At 42.0% G+C, this 27062-nt stretch overlaps 1 protein-coding gene across 1 annotated transcript; it reads left to right on the top strand.

Annotated features, from left to right (window-relative positions):
* Positions 1-987: 987 nt before the first annotated feature.
* LOC143509912 (uncharacterized) lies at positions 988-24001 on the top strand. Its single transcript, XM_076998794.1, has 6 exons — positions 988-1097; positions 20682-20749; positions 22626-22928; positions 23013-23303; positions 23465-23500; positions 23677-24001. The coding sequence occupies exons 2-6, from the start codon at positions 20695-20697 to the stop codon at positions 23910-23912; spliced, it is 921 nt and encodes a 306-aa protein (XP_076854909.1). The 5' UTR covers positions 988-1097; positions 20682-20694; the 3' UTR covers positions 23913-24001.
* Positions 24002-27062: the final 3061 nt, after the last annotated feature.

Here is a 27062-nt window from a genome sequence, read left to right as displayed (position 1 = left end):
CCCAGCATATGTATGGACTAATAGTAGTTGTGTTGGCCTAGGAATTGAGGCCTGGGCTGATCTCTTGCTGAACCTAAACCGGAGCGTACTCAAGGGCAAGAGCCACTTGTATGTGTTGTTCTGGGGTTCAGCTTGTGTTTTGGAGGTCTGTCTCAAACGCAGAGGAGTGTCACACTCTCATCTTTGCTCTTCAGAGGTCAGTCTTTCAGTACTGCATCAATATTCTGTGGGTTTCGCTTCCGTAAAGTGTCAAGAAATGTCAGGCATTCATGTGTTGATTAAAACTGCAACAAGTCTAAATTCGCGTCTGTTTGATTTGAGATATTAACAAGTTGTAATCTAATGACTGCCTGACCATGGAGCAACTCCTATAAAGTATGCAACACAAAACTGACAGTGTAGCTTATATTTTATTTCACTGTTTTTTTTTAAATTTTGCTTTAGCTGTGAGTCAAATAAATAAATTCTAAGTTTGTAGAGTGAACGAAGAAACTCACCGTATCTCTTTTTGCCATAGATGATTCCCACTAGCAACGCAGAATATCTAGCGGTCTGCAAGGACAAAGATATTGCACGACAAAGTGAAAACACACATACATAAAAACAAACCCTGATTAATGAGTCCTAACACACCAGCCATCTGTATAAATAACAACTAGCAGGCGAGCTAGCCACGCTTAGCTGTTAGCATTTAGCTTGAGATTTGGTGACAACAACGATAAAAAAAAAACGTTATCAGAATGGAAAGGATCTTCGATGTTACACTAACAGTTAGTGACCCACCTTAATCAGAGGCGAAACCTGCACAGGAGGGACCATTTTCCCCGAGTTTTACACCGCAGCCCACAGAGGTCAGGGACACAAGAGCGCAGAGTCGTGCGGAGACCTGGGACGTCACTCTTCTTCATCACGACGCCGTCACCAACGCGAGCTCGTCTATCGCCCTCTAACGGAGCGGAGCGGAGCTCACAGGCCTGGCCTCCTCGATCGATCCGCCCACCTCTAGTTTACGCCTTTAAAAACGAAAACGAAAGCATTTCTAAACCTGATGACATTAGGAGTGTTCTTAAAATACAAACGTTTTACAGTATTTGCGGGTAAGTTCATACATAAAGTTTTTAAATTTGGATAAAATTGAATGTTGGTGCAGTTTAAAGCAATATGGCTTGTGAGTTCAGAGTTCGGTGTTCAATTATAAAGTCAATCCAAAGTTGGACTAATGTAACTGTAGGTTGTGATGAAGTATGTTAGTTACATAAATAATGTCTGACCCAAAACAGGAACACCTTCGATCGCATAGCAATATTATAAAAATAATAAACTGGGTCAGATAGGCTATACGCTAATGAGTTATTGTAAATCACGATTTTAAGTCGTAGTTAGACATTGATCTTTTTTTGTTCCAGCTAAAACGTCTTGTGACGTCTTTTTCTTTGGTACTCTGGGTGTGGTACTCCTCCATTTTGTAGCGTTGTCCACTTTTTCAGTGGATAATTCAGATTCCCTATAGGCTGGTTCTCAAACTGTGGTACGCGTGCAGAGCACCCCGCGGTTGTACGCCAGATGAGATCGGAAAATAAAAGATGTTTTGAGTTTTTTTTTTTTTTACACAAAACATTTTTTTTATTAAAACAGAATTATGACAAGTCCTGAAATTCAGAAACTAAAAGATCTGAAACAGCGCAAATCCACAATAAAGAATAGCCTACAGCGAGCCCAGTCTCCAAGGCACAGGAAGCCTCCTACCGTGCTAGTTTGCGGATTGCCAAAGCGGGTAAGTATGGAGCTATTATAGTGTCACCAGAACCTGAACCTGAAATCATTATTACTTGAAAAAACAGTCTGTAAAATCCTCGCAGGTATGCAAAAATTCGAGTTAAAATTCAGGTTCAGGTCGAAATTCAGGTTCGGGTCGCAATTCAGGTTCGGGTCGCAATTCAGGTTCGGGTCGAAATTCAGGTTCGGGTCGAAATTCAGGTTCAGGTTGAAATGCGGTTCATCCGGGATACGTAGGATGAGCAAACAAACTCTGAGCTAATCAAACTGCATCTGGCCAATCACAAAACATATCAGATGTCATTGGGAGGCGCGTCTTTCTGCTAAATTTCCAGTAAGAGTGCGGTCCCTGTTTGGCGTGTAAGTAGCATGTAAGCAGCACGAAAGTGACAACTGTGCCACCCAGAAATGGCACCTTGTGGCATCTGCCACATAATCGTGGCACTTATTGTGGCCAGTGCTGCGTGACTGTGGTCTCCATTGTCCAGAAAGCCGCCTGCCTCTGCTGACAGACATCTAAAGAGTCTTGGGTGACTGCGTATCGGCCACTCGCTTAAAATCATCCAGACGAGCTCCGAATCGCCATTTGTTGAAATGAAGATGGTTCATAACTTTTGTTTAAAAATTATGTTGAGTGAAATACTAGCCGACATCCAGCGAGACAGCTCTATATTACTAGTTCAGAATACTGTTTAGCGATAACGTCGAATTAAGATTATAGGAGGGTACGTGAATCTACAGTGGTAGACTGTTAACGACAGCACTAAATTTAAAGGGTTTATTATTATAGATGTATGGTTATCAGTGAATGTTCCTACACGCCATCAGTGTCATTTAAACCTCTGCGAGCGAATGGCATCGCATTTAGTATTTGTGCAATTTGTAGTATATTTCGCTTTGTATTGGTTTCTATTGTTAGTCTGTTACGACCCCACGATGTCATGGGTCTAGGTTTGGGGTGTGGGGTAGTAGCATATGCATAGTGGACAAGATGAAATTAAAGAAGAACGTGAAAACCAGACGGATACGTAAGAACTCTTTACTGCAGAGTGGTAATGGGTAGAAGAGCCTTTTCTACGCAGCAAAACACTGAACAGACACGTACGTACAAAAATACACGATTAACCATAAACCAACCAAGGAAAGGAGCAGTAGACGGCACCAAAGAAAAGAAACAAAATATACTACACTAAGTTAACAAAGCAAGACTCACACCTTACTAACATAAATAAAGAAAATATATCTACGACGATAATCTCAAACAAATATACATACACGGTGCTCGCCTCTATACTGGTATTTCTTATAAAACATCCCTGCATGGGTGTCTATATAAGTGTGCACATGCTACTACGTTCTTACTCCATGGTGGCGATTTTCACAACGCTATTCATGACAATTCATGACAAAAGCTATCGCACAAACCCTCACCTCTCACATGAGAATCATGAGTTACAGTTTCTCAAAAGTCACACACACAACCGTAAAGGCAGTAAATGCTCGCGTCGCCTCCCGGCAACTTCCAGCAACTCCGTCATGCAGATTATGAAGCCGAATATCCTCCCCCTCATCCAAATCACGATCTTCGATTGGCCGACAGAATCCACCCGTACCGAGGCAATCCACCTGTTAAATCAAAATTAACCGAAAGAGAAAACAACCTCCCCAAAATCCACAGTTCACGTAACACCGCAGCATCAGCCATCAACCACCGAGCGGTTACTGCCACTCATTGTCTACCACTAATCTAAATTCGACATTATCGTTAAAGAGTATGTGTTCTGTATGAGAGTATGTGGTGTGTGCATGGGCAATGGGCAACAGACATTTTGGGGGGCAAGTGCTGGGGGGAAGGGGGGGGGGGGTCACTTTTTAGCGCACGTGGAACAATTCTTTATAAAAAAACTACAAGCGCATGTTGAATGAAATTTGACTTTTATTAGTAACATTCTCTAAACGTGAGTTTTCAATGGAAAAAGTCACACCGCCGCCAACTGATAAAATCCATATGCAATATTAACTATAGTCATTGTCCTTCAGTTAACTTCTGTTTACCCTCCACTGTCTGCAGGCATTGCCGCATATATTTTGCAATTAGTAAATCAATATAGGCCTACAATTAAGACAGTAAAAAGACCAAAAAGTATGAGAAGTTATAGGCTACTGACTGTTGTCATTACACAAATGCAGATGGACATTTTTCACAGGTAATGGGGAACTTCCCGTTTCTTCTTTCACAAACGAATGTGTTAATTTATGTTGCCTAACAAAACCTATACAACAGAAAACGTTCAGCTTAACACATAGATTTGCAAACTCTACCTTAATTATTTGTATGTGGTCGTCCTCACGTTATCTATCATTGATTTGGGCTAGTGCGACTAGTTTATCAGGTGACCATCGGCTAAAAATGCTTAGTAGTTTGGTGCTGTATGAGACATTTTACTGCACAACAAAATGATTTCACGTTGGGCTTAGAGGGCAAACGGTACGATTTTACTTGATGTGTATGTGACCTGGCTGGTGGGGCACGGGAGAAGAAGTCTATCTGTGACCGTGTGTGCTGTGCTGAAGACGCTTCCTTCCACTCGCTGAACTGAACTGCTGCTGCAGCGCATCTGGTGTTAAAGGAAGAGAGAGGTCGGGTGTGTGCGAGGTGGGGTCTCATTTCAGGGCATTGTTTTTAATCGCTCAGGTTTTCAAAAGATCATTTCAAACCGACCTCAGTAAAATGATAATAATAATAATAAAAAACGAAGTTTCAAAAGGGCACTTTCGTTGAAAAAGGGCAGAGTTGGTGGTGCTTTAGCACCACCTGAGGTCTAATTGTGCACGCCACTGTGCATGGGTAAGTTTGAGTGTTTTCGTGTTTATCTGAACTCGTTCTCTGGTATGTTCGCTTTAGTCATCCGTGTAGCGGACCACTTGGATTAATCACACAAACAATGCTCGGAGCTTCGACTGGTGTATCTTTATTCTCTCCTCCTTTTCGCCACCGACATTTGACACCGTGAAAACTACAAAATGTGGCAAAAAATAAAAAATAAACACAAATGCCCTAGCACCATACCTCACAGATAATGTGTAGAACAGGGTCCAAACTTTAAATGCGTCACTCCTAGCAAACTTGCACATGAACTCAACTTTGTTATGAGCCGCAGCTCTTACTGAAAACAAAACAACAATCACATCTCCCTTCGTTTTAAATTAAATAAATCACTCTTTTGGATTAATACAATTTTTCTTCCTACCTCCTTCTGCTTCCAAGGGCGCTAAGTTTGAACTTTGTTTTACATTTGACATACAACAACACAAAAAAAATGAAGCAAACTACAGTAAAATATCTTCCACAAGTGTCAACAAGGATATAACAAACAAGTAATTCGTTTATTCTTGTGTTTTTTCAAACTCTGGAGCAACGTACATCGAACGTGCACAGAAGAACTCGCGCTGAAGAGCTCGCGCTGAAAGTCTCGTGCCGAAAGTTTAGTTCAGCGATAACAGGAGGTAGCAGAATAAGCAAATATTCAATAATAAACAAATAAACAAATAAATAAATATAAGGCTGTCATTTACAATCATCGTCGGGATGATTTTAAGCGAGTGGCCGATACGCAGTCACCCAAGAGTCTTTAGATGTCTGTCAGCAGAGGCAGGCGGCGTTTCTGGACAACAGAGACCACAGTCAGGCAGCACTGGCCACAATAAGTGCCACGATTATGTGGCAGATGCCACAAGGTGCCATTTCTGGGTGGCACAGTGGTCACTTTCGTGCTGCTTACATGCTACTTACACGCCAAACAGGGACCGCACTCTTACAGGAAATTTAGCAGAAAGACGCGCCTCCCAATGACCTCTGATATGTTTTGTGATTGGCCAGATGCAGTTCGATTAGCTCTGAGTTTGTTTGCTCATCCTACGTATCCCGGATGAACCGCATTTCAACCCAAACCTGAATTTCGACCCGAACCTGAATTACGACCCGAACCTGAATTTCGACCCGAACCTGAATTGCGACCCGAACCTGAATTTCGACCTGAACCTGAATTTTAACTCGAATTTTTGCATACCTGCGAGGATTTTACAGACTGGTTTTTCAAGTAATAATGATTTCAGGTTCAGGTTCTGGTGACACTATAATAGCTCCATAGGTAAGCCCCACACAATTGGTGAGGAACTTTTGTTTACCATTGGCAAAAGGGATGACTCGTATTATGTGCGGAGAAAATGTCGCTAAACAGCTCGACCTGGTGCCTCTTTCAAACAACACAGTCACTCGCAGAATTGATGAAATGGCGCACAACATCAGACAAACATTGACCGAGAGAATTAAAATGAGTAAATGCTTCTCACTGCAGTTAGATGAATCCATAGATGTCGCAGATTTAGCAAACTTGATCGTTTACGTGCGATATGAGGGCATGTCGCGCAAAGACTTTTTGTTCTGTAAACCACTACCAACACGAACTACAGGAGAACTACATTATAACATATGTGTGTAATGAGCAGGGTTGCCAACTCTCACGCATTGAGCGTGAGACACACGCATTTGACCGTCTTCACACGCTCTCACGCCACACATCCGATTTCTCACGCCGAAAAAAAATCTAGTTTATTTACCTCTGATCTACATCTATGATTAAATGAGTTACTAGTTCGCTCTGGCGCCAACCACCGGCGATCGATAGATCGCGATATACTTAATTCGTGTCGTCGTCCCCCCCGTAACTGTGCGTTCACACCGAAAGGGATAAAATCGCTCTCCGTCGCCGAGTCGCCAGCATCGCGTCGCGTGGGGGCGTGTCCAACATCACGCCGGCATGCAGCACGTGACAGATATGCAAATCACGTTTTTAAAGCAGGACGCAGTATTTATTTTAATCTATTGATTACAGGCAGAGCCGGCCCTGACCAATGTGGTGCCCTAGGCGAGATTTTGGTTGGTGCCCCCTGTATCATCAATCATCGGGTTGATTGTGTCACTATTAAAGAAACAAATAAAAAGCAAATGACTTAAATATTACCATATAACAAGCAATAAATATAAAGGTGTTGCACAAAAAATATTTAAAAACTATTTTACATAACGTAGTGCAGAGAACAACTTTTAAATATTAATAATAAATAAAAAAAATAAATTAAAAACAACAACTACCACCAGTGCAAATCAGGGCAATTTGCCTACTGCAACATTATTATTTCAAAAGTGCATCCGCAATGAACAGTATATATTTATTTTAAGCTAAGCTAATCATTGCACCTACTAGGATTGGGCAGTATGATGACAGATCATACAGAGGGGAAAAAGCCACAATGACGATTGAGTGTTAGTTGTGAGTCAAGCGAGCTGGTTTCAAAGAAAAACACAACAGCTACAGATTGGCAACATTTTGGATTTGTTTCAAATAAAAATGAGAGACCATTGCAGCACGCCCCCACGATTCTAATTCGATAATATGATTGGTTGATAAAACTGCCAATCTATAATAAAAGCTCTCAATGTAAAAGGGCCTTTCTCTCTTTTACCTAGAAAAAACGGTGTGAAATATTCTGATTGGTTGATTTTTTATTTCACCGCTGAGGTTTTTTTCAAGCACAAGTACGAAAAGTGGATTTGAAAGCCGATTTATAGGAAAAATACAAATTATTGGTGAAGCGTTATTAACATATATTACATATAATAGATAAAGCATCCTTTTTAAGATCAATTAACCTTCAGAGAAGGCGTTGAAGTCCCTGACGCTTCGCCAATGGTATAGTGTTAATTCATCACATATTACCATTATATTACCTGTTTTTTGCCGCCTTTCCTCCTCCATGTTTCTCATTTTTCTACCCTGGGCACCAGAGGACTTCTGCCTTTTTGAGGTCTTTACAGGGAGATGTCACTCACTCTGTGGTGTACAGAGAAACAGTAACGAGGTGCGCGGGGGAGGTCGGGATGGTGCGCGGGTGATAGGTGTCGTGTGTTGTTATTATAAGAATAATTAATTTGACTAATATTATTAAACAATGAAATTATGATTATGTGGACTTTGCTTGTTTTCACATTTATTAATTGTTCATTTGTTAAAAAAAAAAAAAAACAAAAAAACCCGCATGCACTCGAGCGCCCCCCTGGACAGCCGGCGCTGTCCATTTGCCTATATCGCCTAATGGAAGGGCCGGCCCTGATTACAGGACACACGATTATAAAGGAGTGCGTGTATAAAACATAGTGTGCGTATAAAACACATATAGTATATAAACCTAAAATGTTTATGTATTTTTTTACTTTTTACCCCAGTCCCAAATATCAAACAGGAATTAAAAAAATCATAACCAATAATAGGGTATACGCTAATTTATTGCAGATGTTTTTTAACAAATGAACAGTATTCCCTCCAAAAATAAACATCGTAAAGTGCGGGACATCCAGAGACAGCCACTATTAATCTCTCCTCCATTTTGCAATCGGAACAAATAATCAGTAGGAACCAAAGTCAGAGGTGCGGTTTCGGAGGAGGGTGCAAACATACTTTCAGATTGGTAGTCACCGCCGCGCGTCACTGCTCATTTCCATAAAGTTGAGCCAAGCTCAACTTGTTCGTGTCGCTCGAATCGCTCACTTCGCGTCGCGCCACGCCGCATCACTGGGTGTCGATCACTCTCATTGAAGATGAATGACTTCCTGTCGCCGTGTCGCTCTCGTCGCTTTCGGTGTGAACGCACAGTAACAACTTACGTTCGACGACCCCCCCCAAAGCATGGTTTTTTTGGTGGTACTTTGACTAAAAAGTTTGAGAACCGCTGCCCTATGTAATTCACTGTCTGTATCGTATTATGGCGCATTTCCACTAGGGCCTGCTTGGCGCGGCACGGTTCGATACGGATCGATTCGCAACGGAACTGTACGGTCGCGTTGTGTTTCCATTACAATGTTGGACCACCACAATGTGGGTGGAGTCGCTGTTGGCGCGCAGGTTGTAGTGTCGTGACATCATTTGTATGCGACCACAACACCGGTCGATGCCCCTTAACACATATCATTATTGTGTCTTATTTATCTTTATCTTCATTATTGTATGTGGTTGCTCTAATTATTGATAATAATTTGGTATTGCTCAAACAGGCTGAACACACCCTGCATAAAAAGCATCAGTCATACACAGTGGCGGAGCTAGACTTTTATCCTTGGGGTGGCCAGAGGGTGGCCAAAGCTATTTTAGGGGGTCCATAGACTATGACAATGTATATTTAAGAAAAGCATTCAATTGCAATCAAAATCTGTAAATGTTATACTTTTCATATCAAGTACATCTTAAGCACGCAGGAGATCAGATTTGTGTATGAAATTTGCAGTTTTTTAACAATGTGCAAAATGTACAACATGTAAAAGTAAAAACACAGATGTGCTACTTCTGGCATATCTTACAATCCAAATATACCAAATAGGAAAGCTGCTTTCAGCATTCCCTCGATCAGTGAGTGACTGTTTTTGAAATAATTAATTGCACGAGTACATTTCAGTAACTTACATCACTGACACGGTCACACAAACCTAAGTCGGGGCAAAGAAACCACTGTAGATGTAATGTGTAGTATAATATTATTTTTCCTAGAAAAGTGTCTTTTTTTTACTATTTATTTATAATATAATTCATTCTATTACCCACACCTACAGAGTTAAAAAAAAAAAGGAAAATGTTTTATAAGCTGCACCGGGCTAAAAGCCGCATATATCTACTGAACTGAACACATTTAACTGAACTGGGGTGAGTTTCCCAAAACGTTCTTAGCGCTAGTACTTCGTAACCTCGTATGAAATGTACGGGGTTACGAAGTAGCCTACTTAGCGCTAAGAACGTTTTGGGAAACTCACCCCTGATCAGTTTCTGAACGGTGCCTGTAGCATTTCACGACACTTTTTGCTTTCAGCCGGTGTTGTGGGGCATTCCGACAACCCTCGTTTATCCGCATAAAGACGCTACAGATTATATTATCGATTTATGTTTCTATGCATAAATAAGAGCTAGGTTTTAATTATCCATCACAGCAAACTGCATTATCTATGTCCAAAGCCACATTGGCTCAAAGGTGTTAATTATTTTAAATAAAATACACACTGGCTATACCGAAGTTCACCTCGGATCACGACATCGCAGTATTACAGCAGTATTATGTCTAAATATCTAGTTAGGACAAAACTAGTGTGCTCAATGAACTAAGTTATAATCACTGTACCTCCCGAATATCATCTGTAGCGTCTTTATGCGTGTGCAAACGAGGGGAGTCGGAATTCCGCACAACACGTTTGTTTGAAAAAATTTCTCTGTCGTGCCTGCTGCTTGCATGTGCTAAATGAAATTGAGCATTGAGTATTATTACCGATTACAAAACGCAACAGGCTCTCAACAAGATGTGCGATGCGGTGACATGTCAGTCATCTGGGGGGGCACTTGGGGTGGCCAATCAGAATTCAGGGGGGTCCAGTGCCACCCCGGCCCCTGCTTTGGCTCCGCCTATGGTCATACAATCAAATGAAATTAAATATCTATATTTCATAATAAAGTTTGAAGTACAAAATATGTAAATAATATAGTTATAGTTAAAAAAGTGCAAAAAGCAAATTACCTAAAAATAACGTATAGCTTTATATGAAATAAATATTTATAGTACTACAAGCAACATTTTGTGTGCTTTTACTGGCGTCTGTCTCGCATGGTGTCCACAAGTTCGCCAAGCACCCCGAGGAAAGCCCGGTTGAAGGAAACATTTTCCGCCAACTCCGCTCTCCTCAGCTCGGCTTCTTGTTCCCGGGCCTCGCGACAATCACGGAGCAGCAGCTGGATGTGCGCCTCACGCTGCTCGGATGATGCGGGGGAGGCGGGAGGTTCCAAAGAGGCGCTCGCCTCGTCAGTGGAAGGGGAATCTTGAACGTAAAAAATAACAAATATTAAACACAAGCATTCCCGTGAAAGCAACATAGCGTAACTGCACAAAATGTGTAGCACGTCATCGCTGCTCATGCTTTGTTTATGGCTACAGCTAACTAGCAACTAGCAAGGCTAAGAGCTAGCTATTGTACAGTAGTGACTGTGGTGGTAACATTAACTACAAACACAGCTCTAAATTCCTGCGTTTACAATAGATGCGTTCATATTACGTTCATATTACATCTTTTACGAGTCTAGTAAAACTGTGAAATCACAATACACTCACCATTCTCCATGGCCTCCAGCACCGACATTGTCGTGTCCAGCACGTTTTCTCTTTCGTTACTGGCTGGCCGGTGACCGTATATGGCATCCATTTGCTGGAACAATTTCCAGTCTTTGTGGTTTGCTCCGCTGCGTCCGTTATGGTCCTTCACCGCCCGGTAATCGCTTTTAAGCTTTTTTAGCTTGGACCGACCGGCGCCGCTGGTTGCCATGAGTGGCCATTAGCGCGGAAACTTCGCTAAAAACCTTTACATTTCTAGTGGCCCCGTCCAGATCGCCCTGGATTTTTTGATCGCTGATTATTAACAGAAAGGTTTGTACCTCGGCGTTTGACCAGGGAACAGACTTCTCTCCTTGGGTTTTAAAAATGGCTGAGGAGTCCATAGCGGAGGAGTCGCTCTCCTGTCGCAACCTGTGACGACACTCCCTGGCCAATCAGTGTCATGCTGTTTTTCCACGTCACATAACTGTACCGCTTTGGAACGGTTAGAACCTCGAGTGAGTGGGTACGAAAAAAGTACCCGAAAGTACCGGCAAACTGGGACCTGGTACTAATGGAAACTAGGGATGCACCGAAAATTCGGCCACCGAAAATTTTCGGCCGAAATGGCTTAAATTTGCATTTTCGGTTTTCGGCCGAAATACTTTCATCACCGAAACAACACGGCCGAAACAATGTGCTGTGATGACGCAAGCAAAAATCGCTACCTGCACGAGCTTATTTGGATAAAGCTAGCAAAAAAGTTTTCCAGTGATGGCGCCAAGGCAAAGGACATTACACCAAAAATTATGGAACTCGTTGCCTTAGACGATCAGCCGTTCTCTGTCGTAGGGATTTCGTAGGCTAATAGAGCACATTGAGCCCCGTTATGTTTTGCCGAGCAGACGACATTTCTCAGAAGTGTGTTTACCTGAGCTGTTTAATGTTGTTGCAACTCACGTCACGTTTTTATGAGAGAATTTATATTTATCTTTCAGGCCAGTCAGTTATAATTAAATTTAACTCGTATAAAATACATATATTTATCCTCTCAGATAAAAACGGTCTGCAAGCGAGTTAAATTTAATTAGTGGTCGGCCGTTGTCAGCGGTATCGCCGTTAACGGCCCACCACTAATTTTACTTTATAATATGCATTACTGTAATGTCAGTGCTAAATAAATATTTTCAAATCAAATTTTGTAGTTGATTTATTCTTTGAATAGTAATGCCTTGATTTTAGTGAGGTTAGCCATAAATCCAATGTTACTAATAATTGGCATAATGTATTTCGGTGTTTCGGTTTTCGGCTTTCGGCCTTGGTTTCCTCATTTTCGGTTTTCGGTTTCGGCTAAGAATTTTCATTTCGGTGCATCCCTAATGGAAACACTCACAAACCATAGCGAATTGAACCGTACCGCACCAAGCAGGCCCTAGTGGAAATGGGCCATTAGATATTAGTTATTTCGTAACTTATAGTTAATTCGTAATAGTAGTTAGTGCTGGGACACTCGATACTGATGTTTATAGCTTGAAGCGCAGCGTTTCGTAACTGATCCGGAGTTTAAACCGGCCATGTCCCATGACCACGCGAGGCGCTCATTACAAGCCCACGTGAGAACAGACAAGATTCTCCCTAATGGTGCCAGCCATCCAACCCTCCACAGAGAAACCACAGGTTGCAATAGACGGTATTTAAACGTGTATTACTTACATATTACACATATTACAATAACTGTTTCTTAGGTAAAAGTAAGGAAGTATCTGTTAAAACGACTACACAATTAGTGAGTTATTTAATTGTAACTCATTTAATTACTAGCCAAAAACTTAAGACAAAAATTAAGTCTCTGTCATGATACCACCCCCCCTGCCAGTCGGCCCCGTCCACAGCCGCAGTTGTCCTGTTATTGTTGCGTTGTGTTTGTCCCTCAGGGACCTATTAGCTAGGGTGACCAAACGTCCGTATTTCCCGGGACATGTCCGTATGTCACGTACGGCGTCCCGGTTTTTTTTTAAAGTGAGGAAATGTCCTGGTTTTTAAATTACCTTCATCGGGCCATTAATTCTACAGGCACTAGGACCCTCAGCACGGCAATGCATGACACGGAATCCCTGAGCCTCATCGTACTCAACGAGAGACGGGAGAATTAATTTTAAAGCGTAGTGTTACTTACGTTCGAACTTACGTTCGCCACCCCCACCCCCCCACTCAACAACTTATGTTTGCCACCCCCCGCTCAACAACTTACACACAAAGTGTCCTGGTTTTCCCAAATAAAAATATGGTCACCCTATATTAGCAGGCCCCCACCTGATGGTCGTTTGTCCATCTATATATGTCTTGTCTTTGTACCAGTTGACTGCTGGTCATTATATCCTTAACTCAGATCACATCACAGGTCTTTGGTTAGCCCACGTTATTCATGAAACCCTCCTTTTCCCCTGAGACTTGGCATGATCGCTTCCTTTTTCGTTCATAATCCCTGCACATCACAGTCTCATAACAGTTTAAAGTTAATAATAATAGTTTTCATTCATTCTTACAACTATTTCTTATCTAGTTTATATATTGTATGTGATTTATAGTGTTATAAAGCGTGATATGTTATATTGTGACACCGATGGCGTCAGGTCAGAGGCAGCCGGAGACGCGGGTTGAACAGAAGGGAGTTTATTCTCCATGGCAACCAAACACGTAATGCTCTTAGCGCACACACTGAAAGTGATGCAAAATAACGCTCGCAGCGCACACACAGGGAAGGAACGCAAGTGAAATACTTGCCGGATCCAGAGACGCTCTTGTAGCGGTAATGTGCAGCACTGGACCAGACGACCTGCGGGCTTAAAAAGAGCAACGTAACAAGAAACAGGTGATTCAGTATACTGGTGATTGTGATGGTGGGAGTGGTTGCGTGCTCGGGGGTGTGTGCTGGGATCGGCTGCTGACCGGGATGCGCGCCCTCCTGTGGCGACCCGGCCCCCTCACCGTGACAGAGCCCTCCCCCAAGGACCCCTCCCGTCGTCTCCCATGTGGTCTTCCCTGTCGCCGTGGAGCTGGCCGGTCAGGATGCTCCCTGTGGAAGTCGGCAATAAGGGAGGGGCCTACCACTTGAGAGGCCGGTATCCACGAACGCTCCTCCGGTCCGTATCCAACCCAGTCCACCAGATACTGTAGACCACCTCTTCTGCGTCGCGAGTCTATTAACCTCTCCACGAGGTACGCGGGTCCGTCCGACAACTGCAGCGGCGAGGGCGGCCGAGACGTTGAGGCATCCTCCAAGGCACCCTCTCTGTATGGCTTGAGAGCGGACACATGAAACGCACGTGACACACGTCTGTCTTCGGGCAGACCGATGCGATAGGTGACTGGGTTTATGCGCCTCAATATGACCTACAGGCCAGCATATTTCTCCCCCAGTTTACCTCTCCTGCCCAGGCGCCCGTCTCCGGTGGAGACCCACACCCTATCCCCTACCTGATAAGAGGTGGTTTTATCCACCCACGACTTCAGGTTGGGGAAGGTTTTGACGGACACTCTAGGGATCGTATCATCCACTAGTTTCCCGATAAAGCAACATGTCCCAGACCAGCCTTACAAAGATCATTGGAGAGCAGCAAAAGTGCACATCTGTAGCACATCAAATGCAGCTCTAAACTAAGTTCTCACAGAGAGCTTTTGTCTCCCGAGAGTAGTCCCCACCCTTGTTACTCCCACTTGCTACCTTATCAAAAAGAGAATGTGGGCTCTGGTGTGTGTGTGTGTGTGTGTGTGTGTGTGTGTGTGTGTGTGTGTGTGTGTGTGTGTGTATATATATCAGTAGCGAATATATATATATATATATATATATATATATATATATATATATATATATATATATATATATATATATGTTTTAAGAATATTTTAGGCCCTCTGAGAGGGCGTAGAGGGCCCTGACGGTTCCCCACTAGTGTGTGTGTATATATATATATATATATATATATATATATATATATATATATATATACTACCGTTCAAAAGTTTGGGGTCACCTAGACAATTTTGTGTTTTCCCTGAAATCTCATACTTTTATTTATCAAATGAGTTGCAAAATGAATATAAATATAGTCCAGACATTGACAAGGTAGAAATAATGTTTTTTTTTTTTTTTTTAATAATTTTCTACTTGAAACTTTGCTTTCGTCAAAGAATGCTCCCTTAGCAGCAATTACAGCATTGCAGACCTTTGGCATTCTAGCTGTTAATTTGCTGAGGTAATCTGGAGAAATTTCACCCCATGCTTCCAGAAGCCGCTCCCACAAGTTTGATTGGGTTGATGGGCACTTTTTTCGTACCATTCGGTCAAGCTGCTCCCACAACAGCTCAATGGGGTTGAGATCTAGTGACTGCGCTGGCCACTCCATTACCGATAAAACACCAGCTGCCTGCTTCTTCTCTAAATAGTTTGTGCATAATTTGGAGGTGTGCTTTGGGTCATTGTCCTGTTGCAGGATGAAATTGGCTCCAATCAAGCGCTGTCCACAGGGTATGGGGCATGGTGTTGCAAAATGGAGTGATAGCCTTCCTTATTCAAAATCCCTTTTACCTTGTTCAAATCTCCCACTTTACCAGCACCAAAGCAACCCCAGACCATCACATTACCTCCACCATGTTTGACAGATGGTGTCAGGCACTCGTCCAGCATCTTTTCAGTTGTTCTGCGTCTCACAAATGTTCGTTTGCGTGATCCAAACACCTCAAACTTTGATTCGTCTGTCACTTTTTTCCAATCTTCCTCTGTCCAATGTCTGTGTTCTTTTGCCCATATTAATCTTTTTCTTTTATTAGCCAGTCTCAGATAGGGCTTTTTCTTTGCCACTCTGCCCTGAAGGCCAGCATCCCGGAGTCGCCTCTTCACTGTAGATGTTGACACTGGCGTTTTGCAGGTACTATTTAATGAAGCTGCCAGTTGAGGACCTGTGAGGCGTCGATTTCTCAAACTTGAGACTCTAATGTACTTGTCTTCTTGCTCAGTTGTGCAGCGGGGCTTTCCACTTCTCTTTCTACTCTGATTAGAGCCTGTCTGTGCTCTCCTCTGAAGGGAGTAGTACACACCATTGTAGGAAATCTTCAGTTTCTTGGCAATGTCTCGCATGAAATAGCCTTCATTTCTCAGAACAAGAATAGACTGTCGAGTTTTAATTGAAAGTTGTATTTTTCTTGCCATTTTGTGAGTTTAATCGAACCAACAATTGTAATGCTCCAGATTCTCAACTAGCTTAAAGGAAGGTCAGTTTTATAGCTTCTCTAATCAGCAAAACTGTTTTCAGCTGTGCTAACCTACTTGCACAAGGGTTTTCAAGGGTTTTCTAAATAACCAATAGTCTCCTTACACAGTTAGCAAACACAATGTACCATTGTGTGTCTCCATACATCTATGTAGATATTGCATTAAAAACCAGACGTTTACAGCTAGAATAGTCATTTACCACATTAATCATGTATAGAGTGTATTTTTGATGCTTTTAATGTTAGCTAAATTGAAAAAAAAAACTGCTTTTCTTTCAAAAATAAGAACATTTCTAAGTGACCCCAAACTTTTGAACGGTAGTGTATATATATATATGCACACACACACCCACACACAAATATCGCTATTTAAATATTTGTTTTTTAACCATTAAAAAGTGGGGGGACATGGATTCGTCGCTACTTAAATATTTGGTTTTAACCAAAAAAACACAAATGTGTTACGTTTGTGCAACACATACAATATATATTGTATTATTTGTAACTGTAGGCTAGTTTTATTAAAGTTGGTCCATCGAGTGATTTTATCTCAAAACAACCTGATGCAACAAGTAGTAATTCTATCAGTAAGTCAGTAATAAAGAAAATGGGTTTTCACCCAAGAAAATCTGTTCCTGGGTCCTCTTCCAAAAACCGTAGTTATAGGAATGGTGGATAACGACGCATAAGTAGGAGCCTACAATAAAAACCCCTTTAATTTCAAACACTACGACACAGAGTTTATCACTCTCTATGTGGATGGAACCCAACATCCCGCTAAGCCTTTTCAACCGAATTTTCAAGGCGGTAACGCCGTTCGCGAATATCACTCGCTAATTCTGGCTTCGGGAAAACACCTTAAAGATCAAGCTCTTTCCATCGGTCGTCAAGAGTACGTAGGAGGCTACACATTGCTGGCTTTCAATCTATCCCCTGACGATGAAGGGGGGCAGCATCTGTCGCTGATAAAGTCCGGAAATATGAGAATGGAACTCCGGTTTAAAAATCCTCTGCCGAGGACCATAAATCTCATTATTTACGCAATGTTTGATACCATACTGCAAATAAATAACCACCGTAACGTGCTCATTAAGGATGTATATCTTCACCACTATGGTAGATTCGATACACATCTCGATACACTGTCACCGAAACGATATAACTGCGATATTCTGAAACCCCTTGTCGATACGATGCGATTCAAATCACTCCTGTTCACGATATGATGCGATTCAAAATGATTTGATAACGATATGTCTTATTATATGAGGATTCGGTTTGATAAATGATCATTCGATACAGTTAGTTGAGGTTTGAGGATGTATTGGCCTAACCCATCAGTTTTCTTAACTCATTAGCACAATTCTACTTTACTCTCTAACAATTTAAGGGATGTATGCATCTGGGGTGGGTTTCCCGAAACGTTCGTAGCGCTTCGTAACCTCGTATGAAACGTATGAGGTTAAGAAGTACTTGGCGCTAAGAACGTTTCGGGAAACTCACCCCAGGTTCTTTTCAATGGAGCAAAACCAATACATAATATAAAAAAATGCATAATTCAGTATATTCAGACAGAGCATTAATTTATTCAAGTGAATTATTCAGTTATTTTCTCCATCTATATTTATACAAAACGTTTAAAACACAAGATGAACGGTTTTTTAAAGTACTGTATTAACATAGTGAAAATTATGATCTGCAACACTACTGTCTGCTAGACTTACGAGGGGGTAGCGGCCGCAGAGATGTCCACACCGTGCTGTCTTTTCATGTGTGTCGCCTGGTTCGTTGTGCTACTAACGTATTTGATAGACCCACGGCATTGTTTGCAGATTGCGTGCGTCTTGTCAAGTTGACCACCTCGCTTAAAAAACCCAAAATATTGCCACACGTTTGATTTGTGTGTCTTTTTTGGTGCATTAAATATATTTGTCGTTGCTAATGCTCTCGTTTCCCTCCATCTTTGTTGTGTACGTCTGCATGTTTGCGTCAGTACCTGAGGACACGATGGTGCATTTATGTTGCCTCAAAAAACAAAATCAATAAAAATAAAAAGTATGTTGCCTCTGTAAATACGTTAGAATAAGGAATAGATACTGGAAAACAAAACACCCGATTTAACCATGGTATTTGCCGATGCAAAAAGGCTAGAGTCAATGCACCGTAAATTCGCCCGCAAAATAAACCCGATGCACGTTGACTCTACCAGTGCAGTCGAATCGCAGACATGTGTGCTGATTCACCGAGTGCTCATTGACTACCAATAAAAATGCATGGATACCGGAGAACTTACCGAGGTGATGAGAAGCTGCCGCGCTTTGGAGAAAGTTTGAAGTGGTTTCCTGCGACCGGCTACCTAGCGTTAAGCTGAAACGCTTTCCCGCTATGTTTGTCGTAAACACGCACCCCCATTGCTAATGGCCGAATTCGCCGAGAGCGCGTTTTCCATGACCATTATGATTTTTTGGCCCATGATGTGGCTTATAAGCCATTTCAGATTTCCAAGAGCTGTCCTCTTGTGCTGAGTTGGAGAGAGTTTTGGAGAGAGAAACGCGAGGAGTCGCGCATTGCCAGTTCCAGTTTTTCTGCGCCTCTACCTCATTCAGGAGCGTCTCCACTTCACATTCGGTGAAGTTCCTCTTCTTTCCCTGTTTAGACATGGTTTGAGATAGATCAGAGAGGAAACTTCTCCGGTGCCGGGCAAATTTAAATTAATTTGCATATTTATAGGGGGGCGTTTCACAAGAGGAGTCAGCCACTCTCTTGTGTGCACTCAATTGGGATGTACAAAAGAAATGTGCGTGGATTCCGGCGTACACATGGTTTGATACATCTGGATTTTTTTATGCATATGCCATTTTCTGGATTTGTATGTACGCCAATTTTTAGTAAGAAATCCATGCAAGTCTTTGTACCTGAGGCCCCAGTTCTCTACCACAAGACCATGACTGAATAGCGGTCTTTAACTGTGGTGGTGTGACTCCAGTTGGTTCTGCCGCTAGCCTAGAGTGAGGAGACCCAACAAATATGGCGGTGATGCTTGGTTTACGCTCCAGCACGTAATGAGGCATCTATGTAATAATAATAATTATAATAATGCATTTTATTTAATGGCGCCTTTCTAGCACCCAAGGACAACGTACAATAAAAGACAATCATGATAGTAGACAAAGGAAATAAACATTAAAGATAAAACTAAATTAAATAAAATATTCCAATCAAGACAGAGTAAGTTTTTATAAAGAAAATGCAATTTTAAACAGATGAGTTGTGAGTCTGGATTTAAATTCTGTGAGTGAGTCTGTATTCCAGAGCGCATATGGTAGTGAGTTCCAGAGTCGGGGAGCAGAGCGGCTGAAAGCTCTGCTCCCCATAGTGACAAGACAAGCAGAGGGTACATATAACTGTATGGAAGAAGAGGATCTGAGAGTGCGGGAAGGAGTGGTGACTTGAAGTAGATCTGACAGATATGAAGGGGAAAGATTGTGGATGACCTTAAATGTAAGCAGAAGAATTTTGTAATCTGAGCGGAACTTGATGGGTAACCAGTGTAGCTGCTGTAAAACAGGAGTGATGTGGTGTGTGGAGGGGGTTCTGGTGATAATTCGGGCAGCTACATTCTGGACTAGTTGGATTTTATGGAGGGATGTATATTATCCATCCATCCATTATCTGAACCGCTCAATCCCGCTAGTCGGGGTCACGGGGGGGCAGGAGCCAATCCCAGCATCTCCGGGCGAAGGCAGGGTACACCATGGGCAGGTCGCCAGTCCACCGCATGGCCGATGTATATTATGTCTATTATTAAAAGTGTTGCTTTATAATAAGGAAATGAGCTCCACCCAGTGATTTGTCAGAAAAAGTGTAAGGTTTTACACAAAAGCACTGTACAAAAACTCAGGTTTAGAGCACATAACCCTTTTTTATCTTTTAAACTAACATTTGAATGAAGCAAAATATAGCATTTTTAATGGTGCATTTTACAGCATCCTGCTATATAACGGCATATTTTGTTTTGTAGGACCTCCAAATTCACTGTTTTTTCTGTTTTACAAAAACAGCATTTAGTTTGAGGCTGCATTTGACTCTTTGGATTTCCATACATCAAAGATTTGAATGTTTGTGACTCGACTCTGTGGGTAATCTAGTGTATGAATCAGTGACTCAAACTCAACGGGTACAGTCAATAGCCAATGAAAATGGAACATGAGAAGTAAACAAGAAGTAGAGAAAGAAAAAAAAGCTTTGTTTGCAACAAAGCTCTACAATGGAGTTGAGTTGTGGCAGGAGCACAAGTACATAAACGCTGGCCCTGTACAGAATAGCACACTGCACTTGGGGCACGTTCCTCAAAAAGTGTTCCCACCTTACAAATTCTACACGAATACTTGCTGCAAAAATGAACTGGCTTATTTTCAATCAGTTTAACCCCAGTGGTGTGTTTTTCTCCCCAGAGGGTCCACAGACATGAACAGATACAGTATTCTGACATCAGTCTTGGTTGGGCTACTGACCTTAGCAGGTAAGTTTTTGGCTTTGGAAAGGATCCAACCCAAAAAGCTCCACACAGAAACTGAAATACCCTTATTTGTACTCGCCAATCAACATAGCAGGCAGATATACCCCATGATAAGCAGTGGCTGTGGGTGTGGGTATTAAACCAGACCCTCCAGAAAGTCGCGATGTTGCGATTTGCAACTTCAACGCAACTTCAAGCAAACCCTGCGAATTCAGGGCGGTGTTGCAACTTCAGCCAATCACCGCAACTTTCCCGCAAATTTGACCAATCACTGATGTCGTCTTGATGTGATGTCGACAAACTCCTGCCTTACTTCCGTATATACGTTCAAGAGGAGCAGACTGAAAGCAGCATGAGCGTCGAAAATAATGGCAAAAAGATTGGGAAAAGCAGTATCCCGGTACACTACATGAAAGCGGGGATAAACTGTTTTTTTTTTGTTTTCAGTGTTTTATTGTTTCACAACGATGGGTTCATACATGTATTTCCAACAAGTTTAACATTTCTAGCACCAGCCCATCCACTCCAAGTGATTTTTCATAGTCTTTTAAGAGACGGAAAGTCCATTTCTGCCACCGAGCTGTTGCACTTCGAGGGATCATTTCAAGAAAGTGAGAGGGATCATTGTGCATTCTCTGTCCCAACACCTGTGTTTCAGGGGGCGGGGCATACAAAATCTTGAGAGGGATCATTCCTGGCCAAACTATTTCATATCACATAGAGCACATATGTCAAAGTCAAGGTCCGCAGGCCAGATCCGGCCCGCGAATTGATTATCTATGGCCCCCTGGATCATATTTAATTACTATTAGAACCGGCCCGCAGGCCACAGCCGCCCGATGGTGTTTTGCACGCACAAACACTATATTCCCCACAATGCAACGGTAGCCCGCGAAGTCACTGAAGCGCACGCAAGCGGCGAGGGTCTGAGATAAAGTTTATACGTTTAAACTGAGATAAAGTTTAAAGTCAGAGATAAAATTTATCTCTGATCCATAGTTCGCTCTGGCGCCAACCACTGGCGATCGATCTCGATATACTTAATTTGTGTCCATTTTACTGGCCGCCCGGTAACAATTTACGTTCGCTAACCCCGCCCCCCGTCAACAATTAACGTTCGCCACCCCCTCCAGGTTCAAATCTCACTCCAAGCGATCTTGAAAAGTTGGCAACCCTGAATAAATAGGTAAATAGATAATTAAAATGCACTACTAAATAGAGGAAACCATACAACATTTACTCCTTATTGCAATGTACTCACAAAAAAGCAAAAACACACCGCAACTTCCATCGCAATTTTTTGAAAAACACCCGCAACATCAAATATTTTAGCCCGCAACAATCACAAAAAAGGCCCGCGAAATCCTGGTGGGACTGTTAAACCAACAAGCAACATCATAATCCAATAAAGAATAAAACAATTTGCATTGTATCATACACCATAGTCCAGGGTCATCAATGTCTGTATTTACATGTGCAATCTGAAAAACTTCAATGGTATCAGGCCTTTTTTAGTGTGCCACCACAAGATGTTTACTGGCCCCATCTGTCCCCCCACTACATATTTTCTGCAGATGCCACTGCATACGTTTGATTGATTTTCTTAAAATTTTAATTACAAATATTAATTAAATGAATTCAAATTAAATTAAAATTCTGAAAAAATTGAAGTTGAAGAGGGACCCCGTTTCTTTTTGAGAGTTCCAGATCCTCCACCTCCTCTCTCTTCTTCGTCTGGTGGGTCTGCAGGTTTGGTTAATTTGCATATAAGTCATTCAAGCCATGCATTACCTAAAGCCAGTGCGAGTTGGCAATTTTGATCAGTATTTTGTAGCAGTTGTTTTGGTAATGTAATGATGTCTGTCTCCTCTTTCCCCAGATCTTCTTTCTACATCAGCTCTCGGTCCAGTGAAAGTGGAGCTTCATAGTTCTGCTACTCTCCCCTGTAATCATATGTGTTCTGGTCTGGCCACATGGACTGTGATCCATAAACAACTTGACATTCTGGCTCAGTGTGACCAGTCATCCTGTCAGTCAAAGGAGGGATTTCACATGTCCCATGATCAGTACCTGAAGGGAGATCTCTCCCTCACCATCACTGATGTTGATTACACTAAGAGGACCTTGTACACCTGTGAGTGTGATAGCGTAGACCTCTGTGATGTGAGTCTGCAGATTGAAGGTAAGTCTCCACTGTTATGAGTATAACGAGGTATCCCCATTTGATGGTAATCTTCAGCCTGTGTGTGTGTGTGTGTCATTGCAGCTCCTGAGTTTTCCAGGCTCATAACCCCTGGAGAATCTCTCATCCTGGATGTGCCCGTCTCAGAGCCAGTGGAACTGTTTGTTAACAGGACGGGTGATGCTAGTCTACACACTGTCAAACTCTGTGAGGTCAGAGATCGCATAGTTCAGTGTATCTCTGAGTATGAGAAGAGAGTATCGTTGAGTTCCAGTCTACAGCTGAAAGAGCTCACAGAGTCTGATAGTGGTGTTTACACCATACGGGACATAAGGAATGATGAGATTGTATCCACCTTTAGAGTCACAGTAGAAGGTAAAGCTTTAATATGCTGTACCTCAGTCATGTTCTGGGTAATCTGGTTCATATATATACCAATCTGGTTCATATATATACCAAACAGCAAGATTTAATTGTTTAATTATATTATTACACGCATGATTTTTGGTTGCTTAATTAGTCTGTTGTCATTGTAGGAAAGAACAAAGACATAACTTTGGCTCCAAAAAAAGGTGAGATTGAGCACACATTTAAACTGTTAACTAGTGATACTACAAATAGAATTTGATTTAATGTAATACACATGAAAAAACATATTTTGCTGCAAGCCTAGTGAGAGGGGTAGTATTTGAATATTTTAATAACATGAAAGCATGAATGATGAGGGGATATATGCTTATCTGTATAGATGTGAAGGAGAGTTGGTTGAAGAGAAACTACCAAGGTCTCCTCACTGGGCTTGCCAGTGTTCTGGTGCTCTGGGGGTTATGGTGCTATTACCCTCTACTGATACCTACATGCTGCAAGCGAAAAGCACAGCGCTTTAGCAGAGGTCACTGTGCAGTGGGGCAAACCTGTGGACCTCCTGCTCTTGAAGACACCCCCTTGAAGACAGTGTGTGAAGATGCAGGACCTGAAGGATGACCAGTCTTCTGCTTTCATAATTATCTTATTTCAACAATTGTATATAGTAATTTTTGTAATAATTGTATATTAAAAATTGTTTTTTTCCACTTGTTTTGAATCCGTTTGTGATTGTTGTGGAAATTTCTGAAATAATTGAGGACCGGTTAAAAGAAAAATGTATTACAATATAAAATAAGCATGAGAGTTCAGTCTAGAACAGAAACTCTGAGGAGAGAGGGAAGTTCTCTCTCTTTTATATCATTTAGCAGGCAGGATTGCTATCACATGTTTACTGTACATTTGGGCGCACTGAGAAACAAAGGAGAATGCACATTCGACAGTTTTTGCCTTGCATGTGCATTCTCTCCTGACAGTAGTTTTCCTGTTTTAGCATAGAAACAGCTCGTAGAAATGGCTGATGTGTCAGTGGGTCAAGGCAAATAACATAGTATTTTCTACCTCTGTGCATTCCTTTAATATAGGTCACAACACACACATACATATGAGCACATAATTTCATACTGAATCACACTGTTGACAGTTTTCTTGTAATCAGAATAACACAATTTCCATCACACTTTCCCCCTTTGATTCTGTCATTTAAAAGGAAGAATAAGACAGTAATTTTATTTCAGGCTATCGGGTTTATGTTTTCTCTGGGTTGAAAGGAGTAGCATGTGGAATAACAGCAAGGGAATTCTGATTCCGGCGGCTGCTCTGGAGCTTTCTCGCAAAGTGTATGATGGGTCCACGTGGCTCTCCCGCTGGTCTTTACAGCTGTGTTGGTCGTCAGCATCTCTTGGAATGGTCCTAGCCACCTGGGTTGATTCGACTTCCATCTGCGGAAATCATTGATCAGCACCTAATCTCCTGGAGCACCTGCAGTGGATTCTCCAAAACCTCTGGCAGCACTGCCTTGACCTGCTTAGACACAGTTGAGAGAGACTTGTACAGGGTAATACAGTACTGCAATAATGGTACATTCACCAAGTGTGTGTCCCATTCAGGCGCTCCCATCCCTGTGTTTGGAGGCTGTCCAAACACTGTCTCAAAGGCTGATAAGCCTGTGCATGCCTGAGGGCGAGTGCGGCTCTGCCACAATACTAGAGGCAGGCATTTCATCCTGAGTCAGGTTTAAAAGCCCTCCTTTTATTGTGCAATTGGCTCTCTCTACTGCTCCTGCGCTGGCAGGGTAGTAGCTTCAGTGTTTTCTCATGTCTATTCCTACAGTCATGGCCAAAAGTTTGAGAATGATACAAATATACATTTTTACAGTCTACTGCTTCAATTTTTATAATGGCAATTTGCATATACTCCAGAATGTTATAAAGAGTGATCAGCTTAACAGCAATTAATTGCAAAGTCAATATTTGCCTAGAAAATGAAATTTATTCCCCAAAACACATTTCAACTTCATTGCAGCCCTGCCTTAAAAGGACCAGCTAACATCGTTTCAGTGATTGTTGAGCTTGCTCAGGAATGGCAGCAGGCAGGTGTGAGTGCATCTGCACGCACTGTGAGGTGGAGACTCTTGGAGCAAGGCCTGGTCTCAGGGAAGGCAGCAAAGAAGCCACTTCTCTCCAGAAAAAAACATCAGAGACAGACTGATATTCTGCAAAAGGTGCAGGGAGTGGACTGCTGAGGACTGGGGTAAAGTCGTTTTCTCTGATGAATCCCCTTTCTGATTTTGGACATCTGGAAAACAGCTTGTTCGGAGAAGACGAGGTGATCGCTACCACCAGTCTTGTCTCATGCCAACTGTAAAGCATCCTGAAACCATTCATGTATGGGGTTGCTTCTCAGCCAAGGGTATCGGCTCTCTCACAGTCTTGCCTAAAAACACAGCCATGAATAAAGAATAGTACCAGAATGTCCTCCGAGAGCAACTTCTCCCAACCATCCAAGAGCAGTTTGGTGATCAACAATGCCTTTTCCAGCATGATGGAGCACCTTGCCATAAAGCAAAGGTGATAAATAAATGGCTCAGGGAACAAAACAGAGATTTTGGGTCCATGGCCTGGAAACTCCCCAGATCATTCTGACAAAATGCAAGCATTGATTGTATAAGAATGGACTGCATTCAGTCAGGATTTGGTCCTGAAGAAGGGTCAACACTGCAAATATTGACTTGCTGCATTAACTCATTCTAACTGTCAATAAAAGCTTTTGTTACTCATAATATGATTGCAAATATATTTCTGTATGTGATAAAAACATCTGACAAACACACATAAAAACCAGAGTGCAGCAGATCATGTGAAAATTAGGGGTGGTGTCACATTGAGGACCCCGGCCCCTCCCCTTTGGGCGTGTGTTTACGTTGTCCACGTGTATTGTCTGTGTCTGTGGAACTCCATGGTTGTGGTTATGTCCTGTGATAATACGTCTCACCTGTGGCTTGTATCGTAATCACGTGGGGCTAATGTGGTTTGTCTATTTAATGTGCGCTCGCGCAGTGTCCTGTGCTCGTCGTTGTCTAAGTCTGCACGTTGAACGTCTATATGTTTATCGTGCGCTATTGCGCAAATTACGTGTTTATTAAAAGTGACGTCAGTTGCAAAAGAGGGATTCCATGTCTCATCCTTCGCCCAGCCCGCGCGTCACAGGTGGGACGCGATTTAAAAAATTTATCAAATTAATTACAAGCTTTGTAAGTAATTAATCGAAATTAATCGCTTTTTAATCGCATTTCAATATTTAACATGAGAAATATTAATTTAAGTTTGAATGATGAATGAATCAATGAACATTAGGGGTGACCTGCAATAGTCGCTGATTCTACTATAGTCGACTATACCCCCTAGTCGACTATGAACATCATAGTCGAATGTACCATTCTAACTGCATGGGGGTGCCCAAGGATGCAGCTAAGCATTAGTTGTTACATGAAATGTCTTTGTTTTCGTTATATATAGCCTTTTGTCAAATAAAATCATCCTAATTTCTATTAATAAATATTTTAAAATGATGTTTGCGCATTAACAATAGGCATCTTCCTTACTACACATTAATAAATAAATTAATTAATTGTGCTGTTGCACAATCCAAACGAGTGGAGCTGAACACGCTACAGAATACGCGTAGCATCTGCCGAGATTATAATGGCTACTAAAAAATTTCAAAAGTATTTTGAAAAACATAAAGATGAATCAAAGTAAAGTGCAATGT

This window comes from Brachyhypopomus gauderio, chromosome 3, assembly GCF_052324685.1.
Source record: "Brachyhypopomus gauderio isolate BG-103 chromosome 3, BGAUD_0.2, whole genome shotgun sequence".
Classification (NCBI taxonomy): Eukaryota; Metazoa; Chordata; class Actinopteri; order Gymnotiformes; family Hypopomidae; genus Brachyhypopomus; species Brachyhypopomus gauderio.
Note: the sequence above shows the minus strand (reverse complement) of the source record. Positions and strands in the feature narration are given on the sequence as shown.

What these genes read in the sequence shown, in the direction of transcription:
- LOC143509912 (XM_076998794.1), top strand. Translation starts at nt 20,695, where the DNA reads ATGAACAGATACAGTATTCTGACATCAGTCTTGGTTGGGCTACTGACC. An exon ending in CTTTAGAGTCACAGTAGAAG is followed by an intron (nt 23,304 to 23,464) that starts GTAAAGCTTTAA and finishes TTGTCATTGTAG; the next exon opens with GAAAGAACAAAGACATAACT. An exon ending in AACTTTGGCTCCAAAAAAAG is followed by an intron (nt 23,501 to 23,676) that starts GTGAGATTGAGC and finishes TTATCTGTATAG; the next exon opens with ATGTGAAGGAGAGTTGGTTG.